This window comes from Cryptomeria japonica, chromosome 5 (genome assembly GCF_030272615.1).
Source record: "Cryptomeria japonica chromosome 5, Sugi_1.0, whole genome shotgun sequence".
NCBI classification, from domain to species: Eukaryota; Viridiplantae; Streptophyta; class Pinopsida; order Cupressales; family Cupressaceae; genus Cryptomeria; species Cryptomeria japonica.
In genome coordinates, this window is record NC_081409.1 from 796,728,612 (window position 1) to 796,755,821 (window position 27,210).

General features: G+C 37.1%; 1 protein-coding gene across 1 annotated transcript; it reads right to left on the bottom strand.

The window, feature by feature from the left end:
- Positions 1–974: 974 nt before the first annotated feature.
- Positions 975–27,210, bottom strand: LOC131074475 (PHD finger-like domain-containing protein 5A). Its single transcript, XM_058011096.2, has 2 exons — positions 27,019–27,210; positions 975–1,612 (listed from the first exon to the last, which is right to left on the bottom strand). Exon 2 carries the CDS (start codon positions 1,579–1,581, stop codon positions 1,249–1,251), a length of 333 nt encoding a protein of 110 aa, XP_057867079.1. The 5' UTR covers positions 1,582–1,612; positions 27,019–27,210; the 3' UTR covers positions 975–1,248.

Sequence of the window (27,210 nt, forward strand, 5' to 3'; positions counted from 1 at the left end):
AGTAAGAACACACAGTAATCTATTTCTTCTTCTTTCAAAAGAGCCAAAGATCAGAACAGCCAAGAAAAATTACACAACCCATAATGACGGGCTGGAGACATAAAATGAGTCAATCTAGAGAAAAGAAAACAAATTTCCATTGGGATCAACCCTCTCATGAGTCATCATTGCCAAGTATCCTTTGCACCTTGCTACTAAATCATCCACGATGCTAGCTAAGTTCTAAAGCGATAATGTTGTCAAAGTCAAAACAGTGTGCTGCCAAAGTGAGGCTACTATCAGAGATTCAACTGTTTTTTCTATTGCTACTGAAGTAATTTGGAACTTTCTTTGATCTCCTAGACTTGTCCATTCATGCCAATTTCTATGAAAATCAACACACTAAACCAAAATATATATACGACTGTCACCAAAAAATGACATCATAGACAAGGTTGACTGTCAAATTAAGCATCTGCTTGCTCATGCCTGTCAGTTTATTATATATGTAATTGAAAAAAAAAAAAATTTAACTCAGAAACTATACAATTCCATATAAAGAAATCCTACATAGAAAATCAATGAGATGCTTACAATGAAACTTAATCCCTGAAACCTGTACAATCTTACCAGATGAAATGTCAGAACCAAGTTTGCTGATAGTTTTGCATTAGTCACACTTTGTCACCCAATTATTGCATATCCCTGTCACTTTCTCATTCAGATGTGCTGAATCACAATTCTTTTATTAAACACAATGTATGGTTTTCACACTTTCTGACACCTCTAAATAAGTCGCTAAAAGATACTAAACATTAAGATGGGCTAATTTCCAACCTTTCTTATCCATCCTATAAAGGTTACTTGAAAGAAAGATGAATCAAGTTTGAACTTGCGCATTATCATGATCAAAGATTATTGACAATTTTCTTGATACATATTATGTCGCAGCATCTGCAAGCAGTATAAGCACAGAGAGTGACAAACACAAAATCCATAAGAACGTGTAATTTCATACAACAAATACAAATCCTATCTGGAAATATGAGAAAAAGCATTTCAAGTTTCAACACATAGTAAGACACCATTCTCAAAACTAAATAAGCTTTGGATGATTACACCATATCGCCAACAAGTTCATTTAGTGTACCTCCATGTACAACTCTTTTTAAAGAAAAAATACAAGTATTCCAGTGTACAGGCTAGATAATTAAAATAAAGCATGTACTGCAATGATCAATGAATAGATACTCAAAAAAACCCCTGCTACTATCTCTTCTTGAAACCATATTTCTTCCGTTCATAAAATAGATCTGTTTTTGCACTTCCAAGATTGACTATTTTTGGGCATCCATCCCTATCTTTCTCCTGTTGGGTGCATTCCTTGCAGTAATATGCATCAGAAATACCTAATCCACCACAAATCACACACCTTCCCTGGTAGGATCCGTAGTTGCATTCATCACAAACTCGAACAAGGGTACAAGGTCGCACATAAGAATCACAAATTACACATTTACCATCACATTTCTCACAAAGTCGACCTATAGCAATTCCTGGCTGCTTTCTGCACATAATGAGATCAGGATGATGCTTGGCCATGGTTGACTGCTAGATTGTACTGTGTCTTGACCTACAAAACAAATAAGATAAAATCCATCACATACCATTTGAAAGAAAACCCAACTAGATGAAGAAAATTGACACTAAAGAAAGAACAAGAATAGGAAAGCTGATTTTGCATTTCATTATATATGCAGATGTAAAACTACAAAATTTAGAGTTCCCATAGTAGCTCCTACAAAACATGGCTTAAAATAACAATCAAGAACAAATGAATGACTACTTGAAAACTCTTGTGTTTTGTTACGTATATGCTTCTTTTTGTGGGGAAGTTAAATTTTCTGACCATAGTAAGCAGTTTCTGCACTCAGAAAATTCACACTAACTGCAAAGTAGTTTGTAAATGTTGTTCAATTCTCAATTCAATATGCAAGATATATTCTAGTTATATTTTATTGATCTATGTATTGTCTACTTATACGATGAATCTGATTGTCTACTTATATGATGAATCGTGAGAGGAGCATTTTATGATTTCTATGTCCTTTCTCACGAATGCCACTCAATATAAGTATAAAACAAATGGGGCAAGGTCAAGTGATGCCTTGATCAGTCATGACCGATCAAGACACCACTTGGTCGTGCCTCTTTGTTTATGCTAACTAACACTATGCTTTCACATTAATACGGATCGGTGTATTGCAACCGATGGCATGTGCTAACTGCTAGCGACTAGCAACCGATAGTTATCGGTGTGTTAGCCTTAACACCCGATAATTATCGGTGTAGGCTTAGCACACCGATAACTGTCAGTGGTCTTTATAATACAACCCGATATTATATGCAACCCGATACTTTAATCGGAGTTTTCCTTCAGTCATTTATTTATCATCATATATATTAATCGATATACATTAAATACGATATTTACTAATCGATGAACATGAACAAGATAAATGGATCGGTTGATTATATGCAAGAGCAGAATAGCTATCAAAGAAGAATTAATTTCTTGAAGGTTTTATCATAGTTATTGATATGATAAATGATTGAATGAGAGACTTCATTTATCTCTCATTCAATCGTTTATCTTACCGAAGCTATTATGCGTTAACATAGTTTAAAAAAAAAATCCAATCAAAACAGCTGATCTGAGCATGGTAATCTACAAACACATACTGCTGAAAATATGAACAAATACTCACAAATCTGAACTCTCAAAACTGTATCTATCTTTTTATTATAACTGAAAAAATTACACTCCACTAGTTCAGCACTCAAATATGCACTCTTTGTCCACTCTATCTTTTTTATTTCATTGGAGTGAACTAGATCTTTTTTATAGGAGAGGGTTTACAATGAAAATCCCCATCTCAGTGGAGTGCCTAGGCTAGGAGAGATAATTTTGAAAAGCTAAATCAGAAAAACGCCTTCTTCTAAAATATGAATAGCAGCTTCTCTCAGAATTTAGAATCCTAAAAATGTAAGAAATGGAAAGAGAAAGATATGAAAAGCTAAAACTTAAAACTCAAAACTGAATGTTGCGCTGTATTTGGAGTGTGTCCTCCTGAAGTACAGCTGCCAAGCAACAGCTACAGAGAAACTAACAGGGAGGTGGGGCCCACTGGATCAACAGCCAATGGCAAAGGAAATTCGGCCCCATGACCAGCTGTCATGAATTCCCCCTTCTTTACCACTGAACAATAGCTCAGGGGCTTCCGTACTAGAAATTTTTGAAAACGTGAGTATCTGAAAGTAGCGATGCTTAAGGAAAGAGCAAAAGCATTGCATAGACTTCTTAAGGAAAAGGTGGGAAACAAGGAATGTAAGGAAAACATATCTAAATGGCAAGTAACTACAGATCTTGATTCTCATTCTCATCTTCAATTCATAGATGATAATGCTTTAGTAGGTGTTGCTACTATCTTTGAGGCCACCAATTTCATATTAAAATAATATTGTAATATTTAGTTATAATGGTCCATTAAGTTGTTAGGATACACTTTAGGAATATTCTTTATTCTTTTAGTTGTCATCTGCTTTTCTTAGTTGTCAATCTTATCCTTATCAGATAAACCCTATATTACCCTGAGTTTTCAGGATGGGGGGATGGAGGGACACATTTTCAAGTCTCCGATTTTTCAAGCCATTTTTGGGGATGGCTATATAAAAAATAGGGAAATTTTAAATATTCATATGATAACATTAATATTTGATAAAACATGCATATATAGATTATAAAACCTTAATATATAACATTTGTGTTAAATTGAGAGTTCACATGAGAGTCAAAGTCAAACAAAATTGCTCGTCTCGAATGTCATTAATGATGATGGAGTGGAAATCTGGACACCATCAAGACTTTGTTCTTGACATTTGTCCCAACTCGTGATAGTTAATCTTAGGTTAATTGTAACACCAATTTTGGAAAATGTAAAGGTCTGGATTGAGATCAAGAAAACTCTCCTGAAGAAAACCTGATTTCCAGACAGGATAAGTCTGATTGCAATAAATAAGTCTGAAGACACCCTTATAAACTCGGAAAATTAAGTATTTAGAGCCCAAAATTGTATGTCCAAGTCTGGAAATATCACTTGGAGGTCTGAAAACACTCAGAAAGTGACTGATTTTTTATATCAAAGTTGTAATAAAAGTCTGATTTTATGAGGATTGAGTCTGAATATGCCCTCCAATGTTTGAAAATACTTAGAAAATGGTGTATTGAAGTCCGATTTTATGATTCTTAAGTTTGAATACACCCTTTGAAGGTCTGAAAATAGCTCCAAAAAGTCTGAAGACACACTGAAAATGATGAATATCAATGGCTGGAAGTGGTTACAGCCATGTCACATGCTTGCACTTAAGTTGTTTCACCTTTCTAAGCTAAAAAATGGTCACGCCTTGGCATAACTATGTGGCCAGAAATGAACTTTCAGTTTGAAGACAACCTGGTATACTTAGAAAAATGTCAAAAATGGTGCCCGGAAGTAATACCACAATGCTTGGAAAAGGGTGTGGAAAAATCTGATTTTTAGTTCTTAAAGTCTGAAGACACCCTTCCAAGGTCCAACAATGGCTGCCCAATGTCTAAAGACAACCTACAACTTCAATAAATCAGTCATTTAAACTTGTCGCAGTCATAAGAAACACTTGTAATTGATGGATTTTACCTTCCCAAAGTGAAGTTTGTCAAATCTGGGCACAAATAAAGGGCTGGTAATGAATATCTAAGTCTGAAGACAAATCTGAAAGTGTTTCAGACTTAGATCAGCAATGGAGGCTCCACCAAATGCCCAAAAAACTCATAAGGATGATGCACAAGTAAAATTTCCCAAGTATAGAGGTGGCTGGAAATAAAGAATAAATCTAAAGACAAGTCTGAAAATGAAGCTTCAGACCTACAACAACAATGGTGAACTCTGAAAAAGTGTCTCCAAACCACTCCAAAATAGCTTCCCAACAAAATCGCCTAAGTGTGTGATGGCTGGGAGTGAAAAATTAAATCTGGAAATGCACACTTCAGCCAACAATGGTGTTCAAATCACTTCCAGCAATGGCATCAAAATCTGATCTGAGTGTAATGGCAGCCCCCAAACATCAATGGAGCACAACAATACCTCCAAATTTGCCCAAAATGTGGCACAATCTGCCTCACAAACAAAATCGCAGCCTCCCCAGTCATGGCGCCACCTTAAGTTCGTAGAAAATGTGGCTTAATCAACCACCCATACTTGTTGTAGCTTTCCTCAATGGCAACGCCTAGGGCTGATTGGACAAACAAACTCTTCAAATCTGCAACTTAGCTTCCAAAAATGGTGTCCAATGGACACTTGGGCAAAATCGCCTAGCTGGGAAACCTCTAACTTGCCTTCAATCTGCCACCTGACTATCACAATCAACACTCATAATATTATTTTAATGCTAGGCAGACATACTTAACACATTTTCACCTTGAAACTTCACCACACAAGCAATGTGGGATAAAACATTGTCTTTATAGCCTGCCTGGGAAAATCGATTTGCATTTGGAAAATAATTAATTAATAAATGATCATTGCAAATCATTAAATAATTGTTTTTTATAATAAAATAATCATTATCGAATGCAAAACAATTAAATTTGGCCACTTGCATTAAAAATATTTCAAATTTGGCCAGTTGGGGGAAAAACATCCCATATCTGGATAAAAATCTAGATGAAAATTCTCTCACTTGTCACTTGGGGAAAATCGATCCCTATCTAGAAGATTATCCAGATCAAATATCATCATAACACATACCGGGGGGAAATTCGCCACACATTAGGGCAATTATCCGCATTAAAATCCATCAAACTTGCTCATCAATTAACTGGGGGGAAAATCGACCTTCATCTGGATAGGCAATTTCATCCGCATAAAACTTCATAAATAATTCCTAGGGAAATTCGACCTTGATCAGGAAAATTTCCAACGCTTGACAAATTTTGCCCTCCTGGTGGAAAATCACCCTCCATCAGGATAATGAAAGGGGGAAAAACAGGGCCCATCGGAAATTTGGGGGAAATTCACCTCCCATCAAGATTTTGAGTGGGGGAAAACCATGGGTCATCGGAAATGTTGGGGGAAAAATACCTCCCATCAAGATTTTTGACCTTTTGACCATTAGAACATGGATTTTCATCGGGAGTTTAATGATTTTTCCACTCAAAATCATCTGGACCCTTCAAATTTCATCATTACGCATCGGTACTTAGCCAAATTTATAAAAATTTGGGCGAGAAAAGGAATTCCATCAAGATAAAGTGCAAATTTGACTTAAATAACCTCCTAGGAGAGAGAAAATAACCCCTAAAGGACCTCTTGATACTTAGGCACAAAAATATCACCAACTTGCAACACTTAGGCAAATTTACGCTCAAATTTAAAACTTGTTGCAACCCCTACACTTAGGAAAAATTTAGGATCACACTTAACAATTTGACATTTTAAACACATGATCCTATTCAAAATTCAAAAACCCTCTCATAAGCAGAGGCAAACACTAGGAAATTACCAAACCAAGGCAATCTAAGCAAAACACCTACCCTAAAAGGCAAAAAAGTGGGGCTCCCCATTTGCAATGGGGTGATGTGTGAAAACGTCACAACAAGTTCATTGGCACAAATAATATTACCTACAAATAAAGGATCTCACAATCTTCAAATATAGGTATCTTGACCAGATCGTACTCAAGGCTGAGACCTAGCCAATGGTTGTGGGTATAGACCAAGCCAAGTTTGATAAGCATAATCATGAAGTCGTTATGCTCATTATATTATCAATAACTAATGAAATGCTTTAGGAGATTCCTCAAGAAAATATTCTATAGAGATTTGGAAAAACTCTGAGATCTACATGAGACATCAAATAAGGGAGAGGGCCTCCTTCTTGAAGAATGTGTTATTCCCAATCATGATGGACAAGAAGACATCTTTGTAGGATTATTTGATGAAGATCAAAGACATTCATGATCAATTAGCATCTATTAGTTGCATGATGGAAGAAGACATGGTGGTTATAATGTAGAAAAGCTTGCCACAATTTTATGAGCATTTCATAGAAACACTCAACATCATGTCTACCAATGTTGACCCATAATTCGATGATTTGTGCAACAAACTCTTGTAGCAAAACATATGGAAGTAGTTTGGTAGAGATAGTGATTCACCTACTCTCAGACAAGCCTTTGTAGCCAAGGATAAGGAGAAAGGCAAGTGGCCTCAAAAGAAAGGTTAGGGACAAAATGAAGATACTTTGAAGCATTTGAAGACTATCACATGTCATTATTGTGGTAAAATTGGTCACATGAAGAAGTACTACAGAAAGAGATTGGCTGAGAAAAAATTCAACCAAGGAGGGCATCCACCAAAGGCTCATGTTGCAAAGCATTCTAAGCAAAAGGACTCAACCTTCTATGCTTTTATGGCCAAATGACCAGCATATCACTCCAAGTCCTATGTGTTGTACATCAATTTTGGAGAATCTAGACCATTTTCACACATGAAGGATTGGTCATTGAGTATATGGCTTCCTTAGATTCAGTGATCTTCGGTGGTGGTGAGAAGCATACAATTGTTGGCAAAGGCAATGTTCAAATAAACTCTTAAGGGACATCTCTTATTTTCCTCAATGTGTACTATGTTCCGAGAATGGAGCTCAATCTACTCTCAGTAAGTCAGGTTATGGGCCACTACCCCAAGTTGGACATCATTTTCAGCACACACAAGTGCCATATTGTTGACAAGGAGTCCAAGAAAACCATTACACTTGGTATAGAAGATCATGGTTTATATCGGCTTGTGGAGAGGTTTAAGAGCACGCATTGGCTGCAAAGAATTAATTTGCTATCAGTACTCTTTGGCAACAGCCAATGGGCATCTCAATCTTTCTTATCTCTCTCACTTGGCTCAAGAGAATATGGTTGAAGTTTTTCTTGAGATCCAGCAATAGATACGGGGTGTTTGTGGAGCTTGTTAGGCAAAGAAGCAGCATAGAAATCCATTTTCAGAAGGACAAGCTTGGAGAGCACAAAAAATCCTTCAACTAGCTCACATGGATACATGTGGACCAAGGAACACACCATTGGTCACTAGTGCCAAATATTTTCTCTTGTTTGTAGATAATTACAGTAGGAAAATGCGGGTATTTTTCCTAAAAGAAAAATCATAAATGTTTAAATAATTTTAGAAGTTCAAGTCATTAATAGAAAAAGAGTTAGAATTTGCAATCATAACTCTTAGGTCTACTAATGGGGGTGAATTCTATTCAAATGAATTCATGGACTTTTATACTAAACACAGTATCAAATGCCAATTGAGAACACCTTATAGCCCTTAGCCAAATGGCATAGTTAAGAGGAGGAACTGTACTATTACAAAGATAGCCCGGTGCATGTTGCAGAACCTAAGTGCTCCAAAGAAGTTTTGGGCAGAGGCAGTTTACACTGCAATGAACCTTCTCAATAGGTCTCGAACGCAAGCAATGAAAGAGAAGACCCCAAATTCTAGATGCCAAGTGAATCAAACTAGACTCCAAGAGTCAACAATTAATGCTCGCAATGTATAGTGATAGCCTACAAGCTAATTCATGTAGACACTGACCATTTGGCATTCATTAAGGATGCGGTGATCGATGCAGAAGTTGGGCCTTTTCAAATATCTTCTAACATCAAGGTTTCTAAAGATCGACCTCTAAAGGCTACAGATTTAGGTGTCTATCTTCCATTAGCTACAACTGAAGGAGGGGACTTTGATGGTTTTGAACATGTGCAATCTCATAGACAAGCCTAGATCAGCATCTAGATGATATAAAACCAAGCAGCCCAAGTCATAATGACCAGGCTAATTTTGATGAAAAGTTTTCTTCAAATAAGCCTAAGTGGTGGGAAAAACTCATTGGTGATGTTCGAGATGATGAAAAATCAATGGTAAATCATCTAGAGGCAAGAGCAACAACAACACAGTTAACTTTACTCTTATGGCTAACATTCAGAGTGCTTATGAACCCCAAGATTTTGCAGAGGCAAAAGGTAAACTTGAATGGGAAAGGCCATGGAAGTCAAACATCAAAATCTTATGAAGAATACAACTTGGATTCTTTTAGATCTTTTCCACTAGGGGGCTGCAAATGGGCGTACAAGTCAAGTACATATTTGATGGTACACTTGACAAGTACAAAGAACGGTTGGTGGCTAAAGGATTCTAGCAAAAAGAAGGTATTGATTATGAGGAGACCTTTGCTCCTACAGTGAAGATAGCACCATCCAATTGGTTTTGTCCATGGCAACACAATTTGGCTGGAAAGTCCATCAAATGGATGTAAAGAGTGCCTTCCTCAATGGTGACTTAGAGGAAGAAGTGTACAGGACTCAACCTCAAGTATCAACTTGCAAGAAAGGAGCATCAAGTATGCAAACTGACAAAGGCTCTTTATGGCCTAAAGCAGACACTCAAAGCATTGTACATAAAGATTGACAGGCATTTTGATAAAAAGGGTTTTAGGGAAGTCCTCCAAATCCTAACTTGTACATCAAAGGTGTAGGCAATGGCATCATCCTTCTAGTTATATATGTGAATGTTATCATCATAAGAGATAGTGAGGCACATTTGATTGAGCAAATCAAATGGGATTTGAGCAAGGCTTTTGACATGACAGACTTAGGCCTCCTATATTATTGCCTAGGTGTAAAGGTTTGGCAGACAAGCAGAGGTATTTTTATTTCTCAATATAAATATGCCAAGAGTTTGCTAGACAAGTTTAGAATGACAGATTGCAAGATCTCGTCTACACCTATTGAGAAAGGGCTAAGCTTTCAGCCAAAACAGACTCAAAGGTGATCAATGAGTCAACATTCAGATAACTAGTAGGCGACCTTATCTATCTTACAGCCATTAGACCTCACTTGAGCTATAATGTCAGTTACGTTTCTCAATTCATGACAACAGCTAAGGCAAAACATTGGGTTGTTGTAATGTGCTCGCCTAAGATCTTTCAAAATTAAAAATTATTTCTGCTAAAATTTAACCACTGCTAATTTTGGGCGACAGTAGACAACACTTTTTAATAGGCCAATTAAACCACCCAAGGTAGTCGACCGTCTAATAAATAGGTGGTTTCTTGGAAAGCAGCCGACCCTCTCTTAAATGTGGCCCATTTACTCTTAAACCCTGCAATTTCTTTAGAATATTAATTAATTAAGATTAACAAGGGCAGTGATTAAATAAGAAGGGTTCATGAATTCCAAAAATCATCAAAAATAAATTCAATATATCAATTTGAGTATCAATTAAGCATATAAATTCAGGAAATTCATCATCTAATATCAATTCATTTAGCTATATACATAATCAGAAATCCCTTCATGAATCAATCTAAAAAATCATTGCTCACCAATACATCCAATCATCAAATCAAAGGAAATCATTCAATCATCCATCCAACATCAATTTAGAAATAAGGAATCAAGAGAACAAACCAGCAATCAATCAAATAACCATGCTTACATCAATCATTCAAATATCAATCAATTCAACATCAATTAACAATCATCTAAAAGGAATAAAAACAAATCAGATCATCGATTCATGTCAGAAATACAAAAAATATACTCAGCAATACATATAACTTTGTAAATTCATTCAAGAGTCATTCATAAAGCATTCAAATAATATTCAAGGGACTGATTGTCAATCCATCAAGAAATATTATTCAGCAATAGTACACCATATACATCAAGAAATCAGTTTTGAATTCTAGGTAGTATTTGGAAACCAAACAGGGTCCAGGCTCATTGGGTGAGCTAAGGTTTGGCGGGGCAGGGTCTTTTCGTACCTTTGTCATGCTAGGGATGGGGTCCTTGGTATTGTCACTGTTGAGTTAGGGATGGGGTCCTTAATTCAGCAGATTTGCAAAAAAAATTCGAAGAATTTACAATTTGACCTTTGGGTATTGTGCTATGACTTATTGACCTATACATATGTGTGTGTGTATATGACAATAGTTTTAATAAATACATACATACATACATCAGAGTAGCTGGAAACTCCTTTGTCCCTCCCTGGTTGCACGTATCCCCGTATCCAAAACGGATACGTATCCGATACGGCCCAGATACGTATCTGATACTATACCCAAGCATGCCCAAAAAGCTGGATACTAGATGATTTGATTTTTAAAAAATTTGACATAAATCTTTCTAAATTTAATTTAAAAAACTTCATTCCTGCATTTTCAAAAAAAAAATTTGGTATAAACAAAACATACACCAAATGAGAAAGACAAATGAAATGTTTTTTTGTTTCCGTGACCCATTTTTGGGGTTATCTTCCAATGCAACTCTACTATTTTTGCATATTCTAAATTATTAAATCAACTTATAATTTTTTATGTAGCAATTATGTGTCTATATTGCTTTTAAAGTAATGAAAATCTCCTCCAATAACTTAGAAAATTGTGTTAAATATATGTGTATGTATTTTACATGAATGTCGTATCCAGCCGTATCCATATTGGGGTTCTTCAAAAATGGCTGTATACCATACCGTATTCGTACTTGTATCCATATCCATGTCCATGCAACTTTGACATACATACATACATACATATATATATATATATGAGTTTGTGTGTGTATTAAAATGAGTATCATATTTTAAGTGAATATTATTGTTTTAAAGAATATCCCAAAAGGGAACATTACAATTGCAGCCAAGAGGGTGTTGAGATATGTGAAAGGGACATTTGACTTTGGCATTCTATATAGTAGAAGCAAAGATCCTCGATTGATTGGGATCATATATGCAAATTGGGCTGGTTCTGTTGATGATAGGAAATTCACTTTTGGGTATGTTTTCAGTCTTGGTATGGATGCAGTCACATGGACCAGCAAGAAGCAACAGGCAGTAGCTCTTTCCTCGACAAAAGTAGAGTATCGGGGAATAGTCAAAGCAGCATGTGAGGCGGTATGGTTATTGAAGATGCTTTCCGACATGCAAATGTCTCAAACAAGGTCTTCACCCTTGTTTGGTAACAATCAAGGGATGTTCAAATTGGCCAAGAATCTAGTCTTCCACAAGCGTGCAAAACATATGGAGCTTAATTGTCATTTCATAAGGCAAGTTGTAGAAGATGGATCAATGATGTTGGAGTATGTTCCAACTGAGGACTAGACTCCAACCATTCTTACCAAGTCTTTGATTCCTAACATATTTGTAAAATTTCAAGATAAGCTTGGCGTAGTTAATAAATTGACCATTAAGGGAGGGTATTTAAAAATTGTAATATTTAGCTATAATGGTCAATTAAGTTGTTTGGGTAGACTTTAGGAATATTCTTTATTCTTTTAGTTTTCATATGCTTTTCTTAATTTTTGATCATATCCTTATCAAATAAATCATTTGTAACTCTTATTTAAGGAGATTTTCACTCCTTTATTAATAACAAATATCTTGGTAATCATTCTTTGTGTCAATACTTTTTGTAATTTCTCAACAAAGCTTTGGATAAGAATTTAATTGCTTCGAGTCAACAAATTAATGAGCATAGTGTTGTGAGGTATTCACGCATCACCCCAATGCAAATGGGGACCCCCACTTTTTGCTTTCTAGGGTTAGCTCTTTTAGTTTTGTTGTTTGTCGTTTTAGTGTATTAGACTTTGCATTGAAGGGATTGAGTTTCTCAAAGGTCATTAAGTCAGGTGGATCTCCTCAAGGTGGAGTGAAGGAGGTTAAATCAATTGAGTGATTAGGGGTTATTTAGATCATTCCTAGGGTTTTTGTGTACTATTCAGTCACGCTTCAAGTTGCTAAATCAAACCTTGGTTGAATGCATAGTGTCCTCCTAGGTCCCGTACCTTGCCAAGGGTCAAGAGCGAACTTTGTCTTTGAGTCCCATCCTTTCTAAGATCATTGAGCGAATTCACCTATCTTATCCTTGTCCTTCCAAAGGACGGTGAGCGAAATTCTCACATCTTAACTTTGTCCTTACCTTGGTCCAAGAACGAACTGCACTTTGGGTCTTGTCCTTACTAAGGACATAGAGCGAAATCCTCCTTAAGGACATGAAGCGATCTGCATGCCTTGACTTTACTGCTGGTAAAACGAACCTAAGTATGAGTCTAAGAGAGAACTTGGTTTACAATCATGCCTGTGTTTGCCATGGTCAAAGAGCGAATTTGGAGCTGTCCTTAGAAAGGTCAGCCAGCAAAGCAACTATAGGTCCTGTCCTCATCAAGGACAGAGAGCAAATTTTCCATATAAGGCTTGTCCTTGGAAGGGACATAGAGCGAATTATGTTTTGAAGACTGTGACATTGGGCGAAATTGCTTGCAGTCTTCTCCTTGCTGATGGTTGACCGAACTTAAGTATGTCTCTTGGAACGAGTTTTGTCATGTCTTTAGAAGAGTCCAAGAGCGAACTGCACTTTGGGTCTTGTCCTTACTAAGGACGTTAAGCGAAATTTGTTGATGGTTGATCAAACTTAGAGGATGTTGGTGAGTGAAGTTCATTATAGGTCTTGTCCTTGGAGCAGTCGTAGAGCGAACTTATGCCTTGTCCTTACCATGGTCTTAGAGCAATCTTGATTCATGTCCTTACCTTGGTCAAGGAGCGAAATTTGTTTTAGGTCCTGCCCCTAGAAGGGGCATTGAGCGAATCATCTTTTGAAGACTGTCCTTCCAAAAAACATTGGGCGAAGATGTTTATAGTCTTGACCTTGTCCGTAGGCTGGCCATTGAGCAAACTTGGAAAGAACATAGACCGAATCCACATTTTGAACCTATCCTTAGGCCGATCACCAAGCAAATTTGATTTTAGGTCCTGTCCTCATGAAGGACTCAGAGCGAAACATGTTATAGGTCTTGTCCTTAGAGAGGACACAAAGCAAAATGCATTTTAGGGCCTGTCCTTAGGCTGGTCATAGAGCGAACTACTTGTTAAGACCTTGATCACTCAAATCAAATGAAGCAATTTAACAAAAGCGTATCTTGCAAAGGTCTTAGAGCGAAATGTGTTATTTGTCTTGTCCCTAAGGCGGTCATGGAGCAAAAATTGTACATTATGAGTCCTGTCCTCATCAAGGATAGTGAGCGAATTTGATTTTAGGTCTTGTCCTCATCAAGGTCAGAGAGCGAAATATGTGATTTTAGGTCATGTACCTCATAAAGGTCCTAGAGCGAATTTCCCCAATTATGTACCTCACCTCCAAGTTAGGGCAAATTTATGAAGTTGTGTACCTTGCAAACAACTTGGAGCGAATTTGGTGAAAATGTGTACCTCACAAGCCTTCCAGAGCGAATTTCTAAGACATGTACCTTCCAAAGGTTTGAGAGCGAGTTCTTGAGGCATGTACCTTAGAGAGGGTCTAGAGCGAAATTCCTTCAAGATATGTATAGTACCTCCCAATTTGAATAAATTGCATGTACTTTGATATATCATGAGAATTTGATGTCCATTTGTTTGTTTTGTAGGAAACAAGGAAAGAAATCAAAAGGATCGAGTTGGAGGAAGATTGGAGAAAGGACCTCAAGGAGAGAATGTCAATATCAAGATCAAGTTACAAGGAAGACATCCTCAAGGAAACTTCATGAACGAGCACAAGCAGATGACTACACAATAAACATTTACTAATGCAAGAGAAAGATCTACACCAGCATGCAAAGAGAAGGCTTCATTTACAACCAGAGCATACTTAAGAGGATCTCGATTCTCACCACACCTTGGAGGCATGAAAAGATCAAAGGAATGTTGAGGATAAGTTATACAATCACTCCAAGGCAAGCAACCGAAGATGAAAGAATGACTTAGCTACATCAATACTTCCCATCACCACTACTTTGAGCGAGCTAGATAATGTTGAGTATCAAGAGATATCTCTCAACATCCCTTCAAGGTGATAAGTCAACTCTACAAGTGCAAGTTGAAGCGGCGTCCTAGTTGTCATCCTAGTCACTACCTCCACCAATCAGAGAAGTTCCACTTTAGCATGTCTAGATGCAATCTACCTAACTCACTAGTGACGGCGCAAACTCCAATGTACCTACCCCAGACATCTATTGGTCCACACTCATGAAATGTAATTTTCTCATTGGCTAAGGAGAAGTTTGTTGTAACAAACCCTGATTAGGGTTTCCATTGTAAAATCTTGGCCATTGATGGAGGATCAATCCTGGCCATTCATTGTAAATGAGCTCTCTATAAAAGCTCAAACTCTTCATTTGTAAAGGGTTAATAGTTAATAATTGGCTAATAGTGAATAGAGAAATAGATGGTTAGTGAGTAGAATAGCAATTAGAGTAGATTAAGAGAAGGAAGAATTGTTGGTATGACTTGTAAATGAGATACTCTTTTCATTGAAGTTATGGTGAAATTTGTTATTTCAACAAGCCTCATGGTTCTACTTCTCAATTTATTTTCATGTTGATTAGATTGAATGGAAGAATTTGTTGAATGTATTCGTGTAGAATCCACTTAGTCCATACCACTATCCCCTTACTGATTGTGAGCATGCTTTGTGTGGTCAACTGGAATAACATGAGCTTAACCTCAAATCGTCCTACACTCATTGTTTATGCATTAACTTGAATGGTGATCAATGTTTGGCGGAATTGGTTCGAACATCTTTGAAACGTCCTTAGAAGATTGCACTGAGCTTGTGTCGAATTGTTCAATTTGATGGTGAGAACTAGCTTGGTAGGATTCCATCGAGTCATTCATCTATATTCTTACATTCTTAGGATTAGAATAGACCCTCTCAACCCTACCTGTTTTGCTCTTTTTTATCTTCCAATTGAGTAGATAGGACCTAAGTTCCAACAAATCAAGCATTCAGGCATTTGAATATAAGTCTCCTTGTGATTCCAGTATAATCACATCAACCAACAGAGCTTATCCACACGTAGTGACCCTACATTCATGAACCTTGGAGTCGTCTCAAATGATCCTTAAGCAAATCTTCAGCATCCAAAGGATTTTGTTCAAGAGAGAATAAGATACTTATGGTATTTTATTATGTGTTCGCATGTGCATAAAAAACACATCAACACATAGGTCTAATATTTGTATCTTTAATGAGTTTCAACAAAGGATTGCTTCTATTCTAAGATTTGATATATGACAACTTCCTTTGACTTGTCTTGAAATTCCACTTTCAGTTGGTCTTCATAATTGTCTCCACTAGAAGTGGATCAATGATAGGTTTAGAATAATGAAGATTAATCATTGGACTTTTAAATGGTTAACTTTTGTTGGTCGTCTTGCACTCCTTCAATCAGTCTCACAAGCTCTTCCTATCTATAGATTTCCGGTGCTGTTTGATTCCAAATCCTTCTTAAAGGAATTTGATTCTTTATCTTGGTAATTTCTTTGGGCAAGAGATTTGGATTCTCCTACGTGGAGCCTACTTAGTTGGGATTGTGTTTGTAGACCTATGCAAAATGATGGTCTTGGTCTAAGACTTTCAGAATGTAATAGCCAAGCTTTGGAAGCTAAACTTTTTTGGAGATATGTCAGTATCTATAGATAGGTTTAGAATAATGAAGATTAATCATTGGACTTTTAAATGGTTAACTTTTGCTGGTCGTCTTGCACTCCTTCAATCAGTCTCACAAACTCTTCCTATCCATAGATTTCCGGTGCTGTTTGATTCCAAATCCTTCTTAAAGGAATTTGATTCTTTATCTTGGTAATTTCTTTGGGCAGGAGATTTGGATTCTCTTAAGTGGAGCCTACTTAGTTGGGATTGTGTTTGTAGACCTATGCAAAATGATGGTCTTGGTCTAAGACTTTCAGAATTTAATAGCCAAGCTTTGGAAGCTAAACTTTTTTGGAGATATGTCAGTATCAAAATACACTATGGGCTAAAATTCTTCGCCATAAATATTTAGTTGGTGTGTTGCTGAGGAGGTTCCATGCATGAGTTTGGTTGGAAAAGGATCTATAATTTGGAATACTATAAACAAGGGTGCATCTTTGGTTAAATGAGGTCCTTTTGGGATTATCAATTATGGACACAATGCTCTTTTTTGGTCAAACTCTTGGGACCTTTAACCTTCAATTGTTCACTCGTTTCCTCATCTTCTTGATTTGAGTAAGATTTTCTTTGGAAGCTAGCTGGTCTAAAGTTGCTAATTTCAAGTCTTCTCAAAAGGGTTTGGGTTGTTGGCCTGTTGGGGGTGATTTTAAATGATCAGGCTTCTCTTTGTTCTATTTTGACAAATTGACCTTGTTGTTCTTTAGAAGAGGCTGATGCCCTTGCGTGGGGGTTTGATCTAAAGGGAGTTTATTCAGTCTGAGTGGCTATCAGCTCTCATAGCAGAAGAGAAATTGGTATGAAACTTTACCTTAATGGCAAAATTATAGAATTCTTACAGTTGGCTGAAGTGTAATTTTTTAATATGCCTTCTTAGCCATAATAAATGTTTCACTTGGGACAACATACAAAAAAAGGTTTCCAAGGTCCTTCCAAATTTGTTCTATGTAGGGTTAACAAGGAGAGTGTGTCTCATCTTTTCTTTCAGTGTTCTTTTTCTGCAGGCTTGTGGAGGAAATGATAGCATATTTGGAATCAGCCTTTTTTCATGCTTATTCTATATCTGAATTTTGGGCTAGTATGGGCTAACCTCCTACTTTACCCTCTGTTCTATTAGAGGCTTGGGATTTAGGCAAAGAAACGAGACTCAGACTCGGCTCAAACTCGGCAAGGCTGACCCAGACTTGGACTCGGGACTCGGAATCAGACTTGGCTTCAGACTCGGCTGGACTCGGGAAAGTGAAAAACTCAAGAAATTTAGAGATTTTTAAAGATTTAAAACTTGTTTCATGCACCCTTCATTGAATACACCTTAAAGACACAATAACATCATCAAACTCCGCTCATTTGATGACATACACAAGTATACATCAATCACATAAGCATAAATGCAAATTGTAGCTGAAGGAAATAACAAACATAGATATATAAATATTATCAAATGTATACAATATTACAAAACTCATGGAATAAAAAATACATGTCATCATAAGATCATCATCAAATGTTCCGTACAAATACCAAAGGTAAATACAACTACAAGCCTATGGCTCAAAGGAGCCTGCACCCTTCGGCTCCAACCCCCTGCAAAGGCGTCTAAGGTAGGTCCTAGATAATTCAACAGCCATAGCCGCTCCCCATGACACCATGCCATGCTCACCAACATCAAGAACATCTATGTCACTATCTGCCTCTGAATATCCTGTCTGTGGTCGTGCTCTCTGCTCCTCCTTTGCCATGGCTACAGTCTCAGCCTCTATATCTACCTAGTTGATCCAATCAGTGTCAGACTCAGAGGTTAAATTTTCCCTACTTCTATCGACGCAGTTTCCCCCCATATTTTTCGACGAGGGTTTGGGGGCAGCGCCCCCAAGGTGGGGTCACAGGGCAGGGTCGAGGGGCAGCGCCCCGCAAGGCCAAAACAACTTTTATTATTTAATAAAGGCGTCGGGTGTTATTTTTCTATTGGCTGACATGTTGTAACCCTATTTTTTCTCATTCTCAGATGGAAGTTGTAGCGAACAAAGACGAGATCATTCATTTTAAAAAAACTTTTTAAAATGTTTTTTTTTGTCATTTTATTTAACCCAGCCAGCGGCCGAGTTTCAAGCATTGGACTCGCCGAGTTTGGTGATTTTAGGTCGCCAAACTCGGCGAGTCTGGCGCTTTTGCCTCCTGGACTCAACCGAGTCCGAGTCCGAGCTTTGCAAACTCGGGAGGCATGACTCTGACCCGGACTCGCCGAGTTTGGGCAAGTCCGAGCCATTCTCGTTTCTCTGCAAGAAATTATTTAGGTCCTACTTTCATTCTTTGAAAAATTTGGCTAGAAAGAAATCATCGGATTTTCCAAGGTTATCAAAGTCTTATTGAGTATATTTGGCAAAAGGTTTTAGATTCAATGAAAGAAACTATACCCACTAATCATAATTCTAAAATTAGATCTTTGAAAAAGGTGATCAGAGTTGGCAAATGGTCTCCTCCTCCATAGGAATTTTTTAACCTTACATATTTCTTCACAAGGCAATCTAGGTGTTGCAGTGATTGGTGGAATTGGAAGGGATGGTATGTTGATTGTAATTAGGAAGGAATAGGCGGATTCCAATTGCCTTAGGTAGCATTGGAATCCGCCCAAAGGGTTGGCCCCTTCTTCAACGTGTAGGGTTGGGCCCTATACCTCACGGCACTCCTTAAACCTCGCGCCACACTCAACGTGTTCCTAAATAGGGCCGACCCTATTCCATCAAGGCAATTCACTAAAAGGGAAAATAATAAATAAAAGTTAATTATAAAGTAAAGCCGACATAACTAAGACTTTGCTCCACATATAAATAAATGACAACTTCACACTATTATACACACACAAGATCCTTCAATGCGAAACATACATCTGCCTAAATGTGAACTTTGAAGGAGCAATATTAGTGAATTATATCTGTCATTAAAGGTGCGAATTTCAAGTGCAAATACCATCATAAGGAGGGCGAACTGATCTAGGTCCAAGGTGCTAAGGTTGCAGTCCAGTCTCAAGCAAAGGTGCAGACTTAAGATGCAATAAAATGCAGATCTAGGGTGTGGACCTGATTGCTGTTTGATGTGTTAAAGGGGGCAGACTTGAAGACTTGATGATTATGAAAGTGCAGACTTGTTAAAGACTTTATCAACTCTAAGTGCAAACATCTTCAAGTACTTGAGATAAGTGTTGTAATCATTATATGACTATAATCCATAATCAGATCTGAGAATCTTTTCTGGCTGGGTTTTTCCTCCTAGGAGGTTTTCCCAGGGTAACCGTGTCTTGTTCTTATTTTTGTTGTTCATTTCTATGTTATGCCTAAATCTAGAAATCTCTAAATCTTTCAGCTAATCAACCTAGTTAGAAACTAAATGTTGATTTCTGAGTTTATATTAATCTGAAAGTATTAAAATCAACATAGTATCAGAGCTATAGGCTAGATCAACTTTCAGATTTTTTAGAATTTAGTACTACTTTATTTCCAGATTGTTGTCTCATTCACAGGTCAAGTCAATGGGGCTGAAAGTTGAAGATAGGCTTGATGGAAATCTCAATTTTGCTGCATGGAAGGTTCGAATCATGTTGGCTCTAGAGGAAGAAGATCTTCTTCACTTCATAGAAGCGAAAGAGCTAACTGAACCTACGGATGCAACTGAGCTAAAACAATTCAAAAAAGATGTTGTCAAGGCCAGAAAGCTTCTCAATGATTTAGTTAAAGACCACCTAGTTAACTCCATTGTCTCACTCACTACTACAAGGGAAATGTTCAGTCATCTACAAGGTACCTATGAAATTAACAATCTCAGTAGGGCAATTACTTTAAGACAGCAACTACTTAATATCAAAATGTCAAAAGAAGATTCTATTATTTCCTATTTTATGAGAATTTCAAAACTAAAGAATCAGCTAGGTTCAATTGGACATAACATGGAAAACAAGGACCTTGTCATGATTGCCCTAAATGGTTTACCACACTCATGGGAGTCCTTTATTCAAACCATAAGTGGTAGAACTGAGTTACCTACCCTTGATTGCCTTAAGAATGATTGCATTCAAAAAGAATCTCGCCTTATCACAAGAAGGCAAACCAAAAGTCTTCATGTAGATGACCAACACATGCTTGCAGCCTGATGCAAGAAAGGTGGAAATTGGAAAAGCATTATCCAAAGAGAAATAGAGAATTCAGACCACCTAGTTCTCAACACTCTTGGAAGAAACCAAGAGATATCTCTCGTGTTCGATGTTTCAGATGTGACAAATTTGGTCACTATGCTAAAGAATGTCAGAATGATCCTACTCAAACAGAAGCCAACCTAAATGAAGTCTCAGAACAAAATGATGACTTCTTATTCATCTCTGCCCTGTCAAGTAGCATACCTACAGACAGTAATACATGGTTGATTGATAGTGGTGCTTCCAAACACATCACAGGCTACCATGATCATCTTTCAGACTTAGTAGAAAAAGATACCAATCTTAACATGGTAATTGGTGACAATGCTCGATATTCGGTAAGCGGTTTCGGCACTACTTTAAATTTAAATTCTGGTATTTCACTTCACCTTAGTGACATCTTGTTTGTTCCTGGAATTAAAAGAAACTTAATTTCTATTTCTGCTCTAGAAGATAAGGTTATCAAATTGCATTTTCTGAGGGAAAAGTACTTGCTTGGCCTAAGAAATCTAGTTTTAAATCTACTCGTGTAATTGGTAATAGATATGATAGTTTATATAAGCTCTCTACTAATCCTGTTCAAGCCCTCATTAATGAGGCTCCCGAATCCTATGAGCTATGGCATAGAAGACTTGGACACTTACACTATCAAGCACTTCCCTCTCTTTGAAAAGAGAGTCAAAGGTATACCTAAACTCGGTCAAATTCATGATAAAACTTGCAAAGGTTGTGCTATAGGTAAAAATGTTAAAAGCCCTTTTCATAAAAGTGAAAATAGAGCTAAAAATAAACTAGAACTTGTTCACTCTGATTTATGTGGTCCTATGTCTATAGCATCTCCTAGTGGATTTCTTTATTATGTAATCTTCATAGATGATTTCTCTAGGAAAACTTGGAGCTACTTCCTGAAATCTAAAGAATCTGATGAAGTCTTAAGTAAATTTAAAGAGTTTAAGGCATTGACTGAAAACTCCTCTGGTAAAAGAATTAAATGTTTAAGATCTGACAATGGAGGTGAATACACCTCCGGTAGCTTTTATGATTTTTGTGTTGAGTCAGGAAATAAGAGGGAATGTTGTGTTCCATACAATCCTCAGCAAAACGGAGTTGCTAAAAGGAAGAATAGAACTATTGTTGAGGTTGCAAAGGCTATGATCCATGATCAAGATTTGCAGACCTTTCTATGGGTTGAGGCTTCTAGAACAGTGGTATATATTCAAAATAGATGTCCTCACCGTGTTCTAAAGAACATGACTCCTGAAGAAGCCTTCACAGGATCCAAACCGGACATCAGTCACCTCATAATTTTTGGAAGTCTTGTTTATGTTCATGTGCCCAAAGAAAAGCGAACCAAGTTGGAGCCCTTCGAGAAGAAAGGCATGCTAGTCGGATATAGTGAATCCTCCAAGGCCTTCGGGATCTATATTCCTGGTCAAAGGTATGTTGAGGTAAGTAGGGACGTTACTTTTGAAAAAGATATTGCTTTAAAGAAATCAAAAGGTTCTTTTGTTATTGATGAAGCTAATGACAATCAAGATATGAATGTTGATACTAACCCTGAGATTCAGAGGGAGCCTGTTGAACCTCCACCTCAAGAAGAACATAATGATCCACCAGAGCCTATGAATCCCACTAACATACCTAGTGACATTGTTGTTACCAAAAAGAGGCCACTTTGGGTAAGAAACACCATTCAAAAAGCCGAAAGATTTGTTGCTCCCAATGGCACCTTCCGAGAAACCAAGAGACCTCAAGTATTCTCCAACTACGTTGCATTGATGTGCAATCTCATTGAATCTGAACCTTGCAATGTTGAAGAAGCCTTAAACCATCATGCCTGGAAGCTTGCTATGGATGAAGAGTATCAATTAATCATCAAGAATGATGTTTGGGACATTGTGCCCAGACCCAAAGGTAAATCTGTTGTTTCCTCTAAATGGTTATTTAAAATTAATCATAATGATGATGGTAGTATTGAAAAATATAAGGCTAGATTTGTAGCTCGTGGTTTTTCTCAAAAGGAAGGCATAGATTATGAAGAAACATTTGCTCTTGATGTTAGATATACCTCTATTAGAACTATAATAGCTATTGTTGTTGCTAAAGGTTGGAAGCTACATCAAATGGATGTTAAGATTGTCTTCCTTAATGGTGTCATTGAGAAAGAAGTCTATATTGAACAACCTAAGGGATATGAGATTCAGGATAGAGTAACTCATGTGTGCAGATTGAAGAAAGCCCTGTATGGTCTCAAACAGGCCCCTCATGCTTGGTATGAAAGAATTGATAAATACTTGTTAAGTTTAGGATTTTGTAAAAATGATGCTGACTCTAACATCTACTTTAAGTTATCCAATGATGAAATGCTAATTCTAGTTCTATATGTGGATGATTTATTTCTTAATAGCAAAAATGAACTTATCATTAGATGTAAGAAAGAACTAGCTTCAAAATTTGAAATGAAGGACTTAGGTCTAATGCATTATTTTCTAGGTCTAGAAGTATGGCAAAGGTCTAACGAAATTTTTCTAAGTCAAGGAAAGTATACTATTGATATTTTGAAAAGATTTTGAATGATGGATTGTAAACCTATGTCTACTCCTATGGAATCTAATTTAAAGAAGTTAAGCATTTTTGCAGCTAATTCTGATTTTGCAGATCCATTAGAGTACAGGCAGTTGATTGGATCACTGATGTATCCAGTTAACACTAGACCAGACATATGTTTTGCAGTGAATGCTCTCAGCCAGTTCATGAGCATGCCCAAACATGTTCATCTTGTTGCAGCCAAGCATATCCTAAGATACTTGCGAGGCACGGTTGGTTATGGGCTGAAGTATCACTTCAATAACCTTGGAAAGTTATTCAGATGCAGATTGGGCTGGAAGCGTCAAAGACAGGAAAAGCAATTCCGGTATTTGTTTTAGCTTAGGATCCGCAATGATCTCTTGGGCTTGCACAAAACAATCCTCAGTTGCACTAAGTACTGCTGAAGCTGAGTATATTGCAGCAAGCGTAACTTCTAGAGAAGCAGTGTGGCTTCGTAAGCTTCTTGCTAGGCTGTTTGGTCAACCTTGGGATCCTACAGTTATTCATTGTGATAATCAGAGTTGTATCAAAATGTCTATCAATCCAGTGTTTCATGACAAGTCAAAACATGTGGAAACTCATTATCACTTCATTCGAGATATGGTGCAAAGAGGCGCCATTCAGCTGAAGTATGTCAGCACTGATGAGCAGGTTGTAGATATTCTTACCAAGCCTCTGTCCAAAGTGAAGTTTGTGTACTTCAGGGACAGACTCAGTGTTTTGGAAAATGAAACCCTGATTGAGAGGGAGTCTCAACCTCAGTGATAGATTTGTTTGTATCAAACCACCCTCTGCGAGCAATGTAAGGTGGTATTGTAATCTTTTCAGGGAGAAGAGTAATTGTTAACCATCCTCTGCAGGCAATGTAAGATGGTAGAAAAGATCCTCTCCACCTTCTGTGGGCAATGTAAGGTGGATCCAATCTATGTTTGTGTGTGAGCTGAAAGATTATATTATGTAGTTTCATTATATGCTTGTGTGCAAGATGGGAAGACTACAATATTCTGATTATGTAATCTATTCTTTGCTTGTGTCCAAGATGGAAGATTATGGTTATGTTCTCCTCCCTAATTAAGAGGGAGTGTTGATTGTAATTATGAAGGAATAGGCGGATTCCAATTGCCTTAGGCAACATTGGAATCCGCCCAAAGGGCTGGCCCCTTCTTCAACGTGTAGGGTTGGGCCCTATACCTCACGGCACTCCTTAAACCTCACGCCACACTCAACGTGTTCCTAAATAGGGCCGACCCTATTCCATCAAGGCAATTCACTAAAAGGGAAACTAATAAATAAAAGTTAATTATAAAGTAAAGCCGACATAACTAAGACTTTGCTCCACATATAAATAAATGACAACTTTACATTATTATACACACACAAGATCCTTCTATGCGAAACATACATCTGCCTAAAGGCGAACTTTGAAGGAGCAATATTAGCGAATTATATCTGTCATTAAAGGTGCGAATTTCAAGTGCAAATACCATCATAAGGAGGGCGAACTGATCTAGGTCCAAGGTGCTAAGGTTGCAATCCAGTCTCAAGCAAAGGTGCAGACTTAAGATGCAATAAAATGCAGATCTAGGGTGTGGACCTGATTGTTATTTGATGTGTTAAAGGGGGCAGACTTGAAGACTTGATGCTTATGAAATTGCAGACTTGTTAAAGACCTTATCAGCCCTAAGTGCAAACATCTTCAAGTACTTGAGATAAGTGTTGTAATCATTATATGACTATAATCCATAATCAAATCTGAGGATCTTTTCTGGCTGGGTTTTTCCTCCTAGGAGGTTTTCCCAGGGTAACCGTGTCTTGTTCTTATTTTGTTGTTCATTTCTATGTTATGCCTAAATCTAGAAATCTCTAAATCTTTCAGCTAATCAACCTAGTTAGAAACTAAATTCTGATTTCTGAGTTTATATTAATCTGAAAGTATTAAAATCAACATGGTACAATGTTTGTTCACTTCTTTTTCTCTTCAGTTATTGGAATTGCTACAAATAATCAAATGAAGGCACAAATTGTCTTAGTAGCAATGGAGAAATCCTATGATCTAGCTTTAAAAACTATTATTTGTGAAATGGATTCAATGGTTTTGGTTTTCCTATTGAATAATGGGAAAGTCTCTCAATCTTCTTTAAGGTTGGCATTTGTATGTGAAACAAATTCTTCACCGATCAAGAAATTTTGATTCCATCTCTTTTATTTATGTTCCTTGAGAGTGGAATGTTGTTGCTGACTGTTTGGCTAAACGGGCTTCTAACGTTGACTATAACTAGAATATTACAAATTGGGTATCTCTTTCTTCAGCCCATTCCTCACAACTTCTTTTGCTCCATCATGATTTGGGTTGAGACTTAAATTTTGTGTTCTAGTTGTCTTAATTTCGATTTTGTGATTTCTGAATCTTGGTGGGGGTAGATTTGTAGTAAACCTCCGTGGATTTTCGATTCTATGAATTTTACTGACAGCTATTGCAATTTGAAAATCTATATGTAATGATTCAGCTTCAAAAATTAATATATCTTTTTCGCCCAAAAAAAATCATTATAAAAAGTGGCACAAACTTCTGAAAATTCTTGAAAACAGTACTGCAATTATGAAACATCTCAGAATATGTAGGAGTAATATTGGAAATTGAAGAGCTATATAGAACATTAATTTGTAGCAGAGAAAACTTCCACTAACTTCTCAAAAAAAGCTGAAAAGTGCCGGAAACAAATTTTAATTCGCTGCAAACGTTACCAGCTCCTCTCTAAGAACTTCTAGAAGTTTCCAGGAATTAAATACAAAGAAAACCAGAAACAAATTTCAAAAGTAAAATGGCTTCCAAGATTCAGATGTAATGAGGGCATTTATGCTATTGACTTTTAGGGCAAGATTTCCTTTTAGAAACTCAAGGAGGCGGAGAAAAGATAACTATCCAATAGGATGAAGGCCTTTAGCCTACCCACCTAATAGAGAGGAGGCCAAAGGTCCTTAAACACTGAACTAGGCACTTCAATTTTATTTTGGCGAGAAAAAAATATGCTATGATGATAATATTCTTTTTGCTCGTCAATTGTTATATCAGGATCAGAAAGACCCTCTCACGATGCAGGGCTCAACTAAAAGGAGAAGAATCGACCTTTAGAGACGTCCGTTTATGATCTCGACCTTTAAGTAGGGACTTCAGTATTATACAAATAAGGATCATCATAAGATGCGGGCGTGGAGAGAGGTCGCCTTTCCTAAACTGGAAGTTGCTGAGGATTATGTAGAATAGGCATTGTATGATTCAAACGGAATTTTTAATGTGAGGAATGTAAAAGGAAAATAATCTACAACTACAAGCATGTTGGAACCAGTAAATGCTTTTCAGGCTTACAAAGGTTCTGTTTTGGGTTTTAACTAAATAAATGGGGAGTTATTAACAGGATTTTTATTTTCTTTTATATTAAACACAGAGTTTTTTGCAACCAAAATGAAAGTCCCAGGTTAAAATCGCCCATCCAATTCATATTAATCTTACTAAAAATCTTCCTTCGATGTGGAAAGTTCCAAACATTTTTCCACCCTTGACAGCCCGGTGACCTCTTAAGAGTTTCGACGGACTGAAATACATCCATTTCAGAAAATAGAAAGAAAATGAAGAAAAAGATCTTCTAAGATTGATACCTGAAATAGCTGAGCTCACAGAGATTGCCTGGTGGATTTTCTCTTTTGCTGTTCAATATATGCTCCCCTAATTCCACCTGCTCTTTCTCTTGTATTTCACATTCATACAGTTGTTACAGTTCTCTCTAGAAAGGTCGAGAGTTGCAGCGGAATAAGTAAACTTATAGTGGGTGTAGGCAGGGACTCGTTATT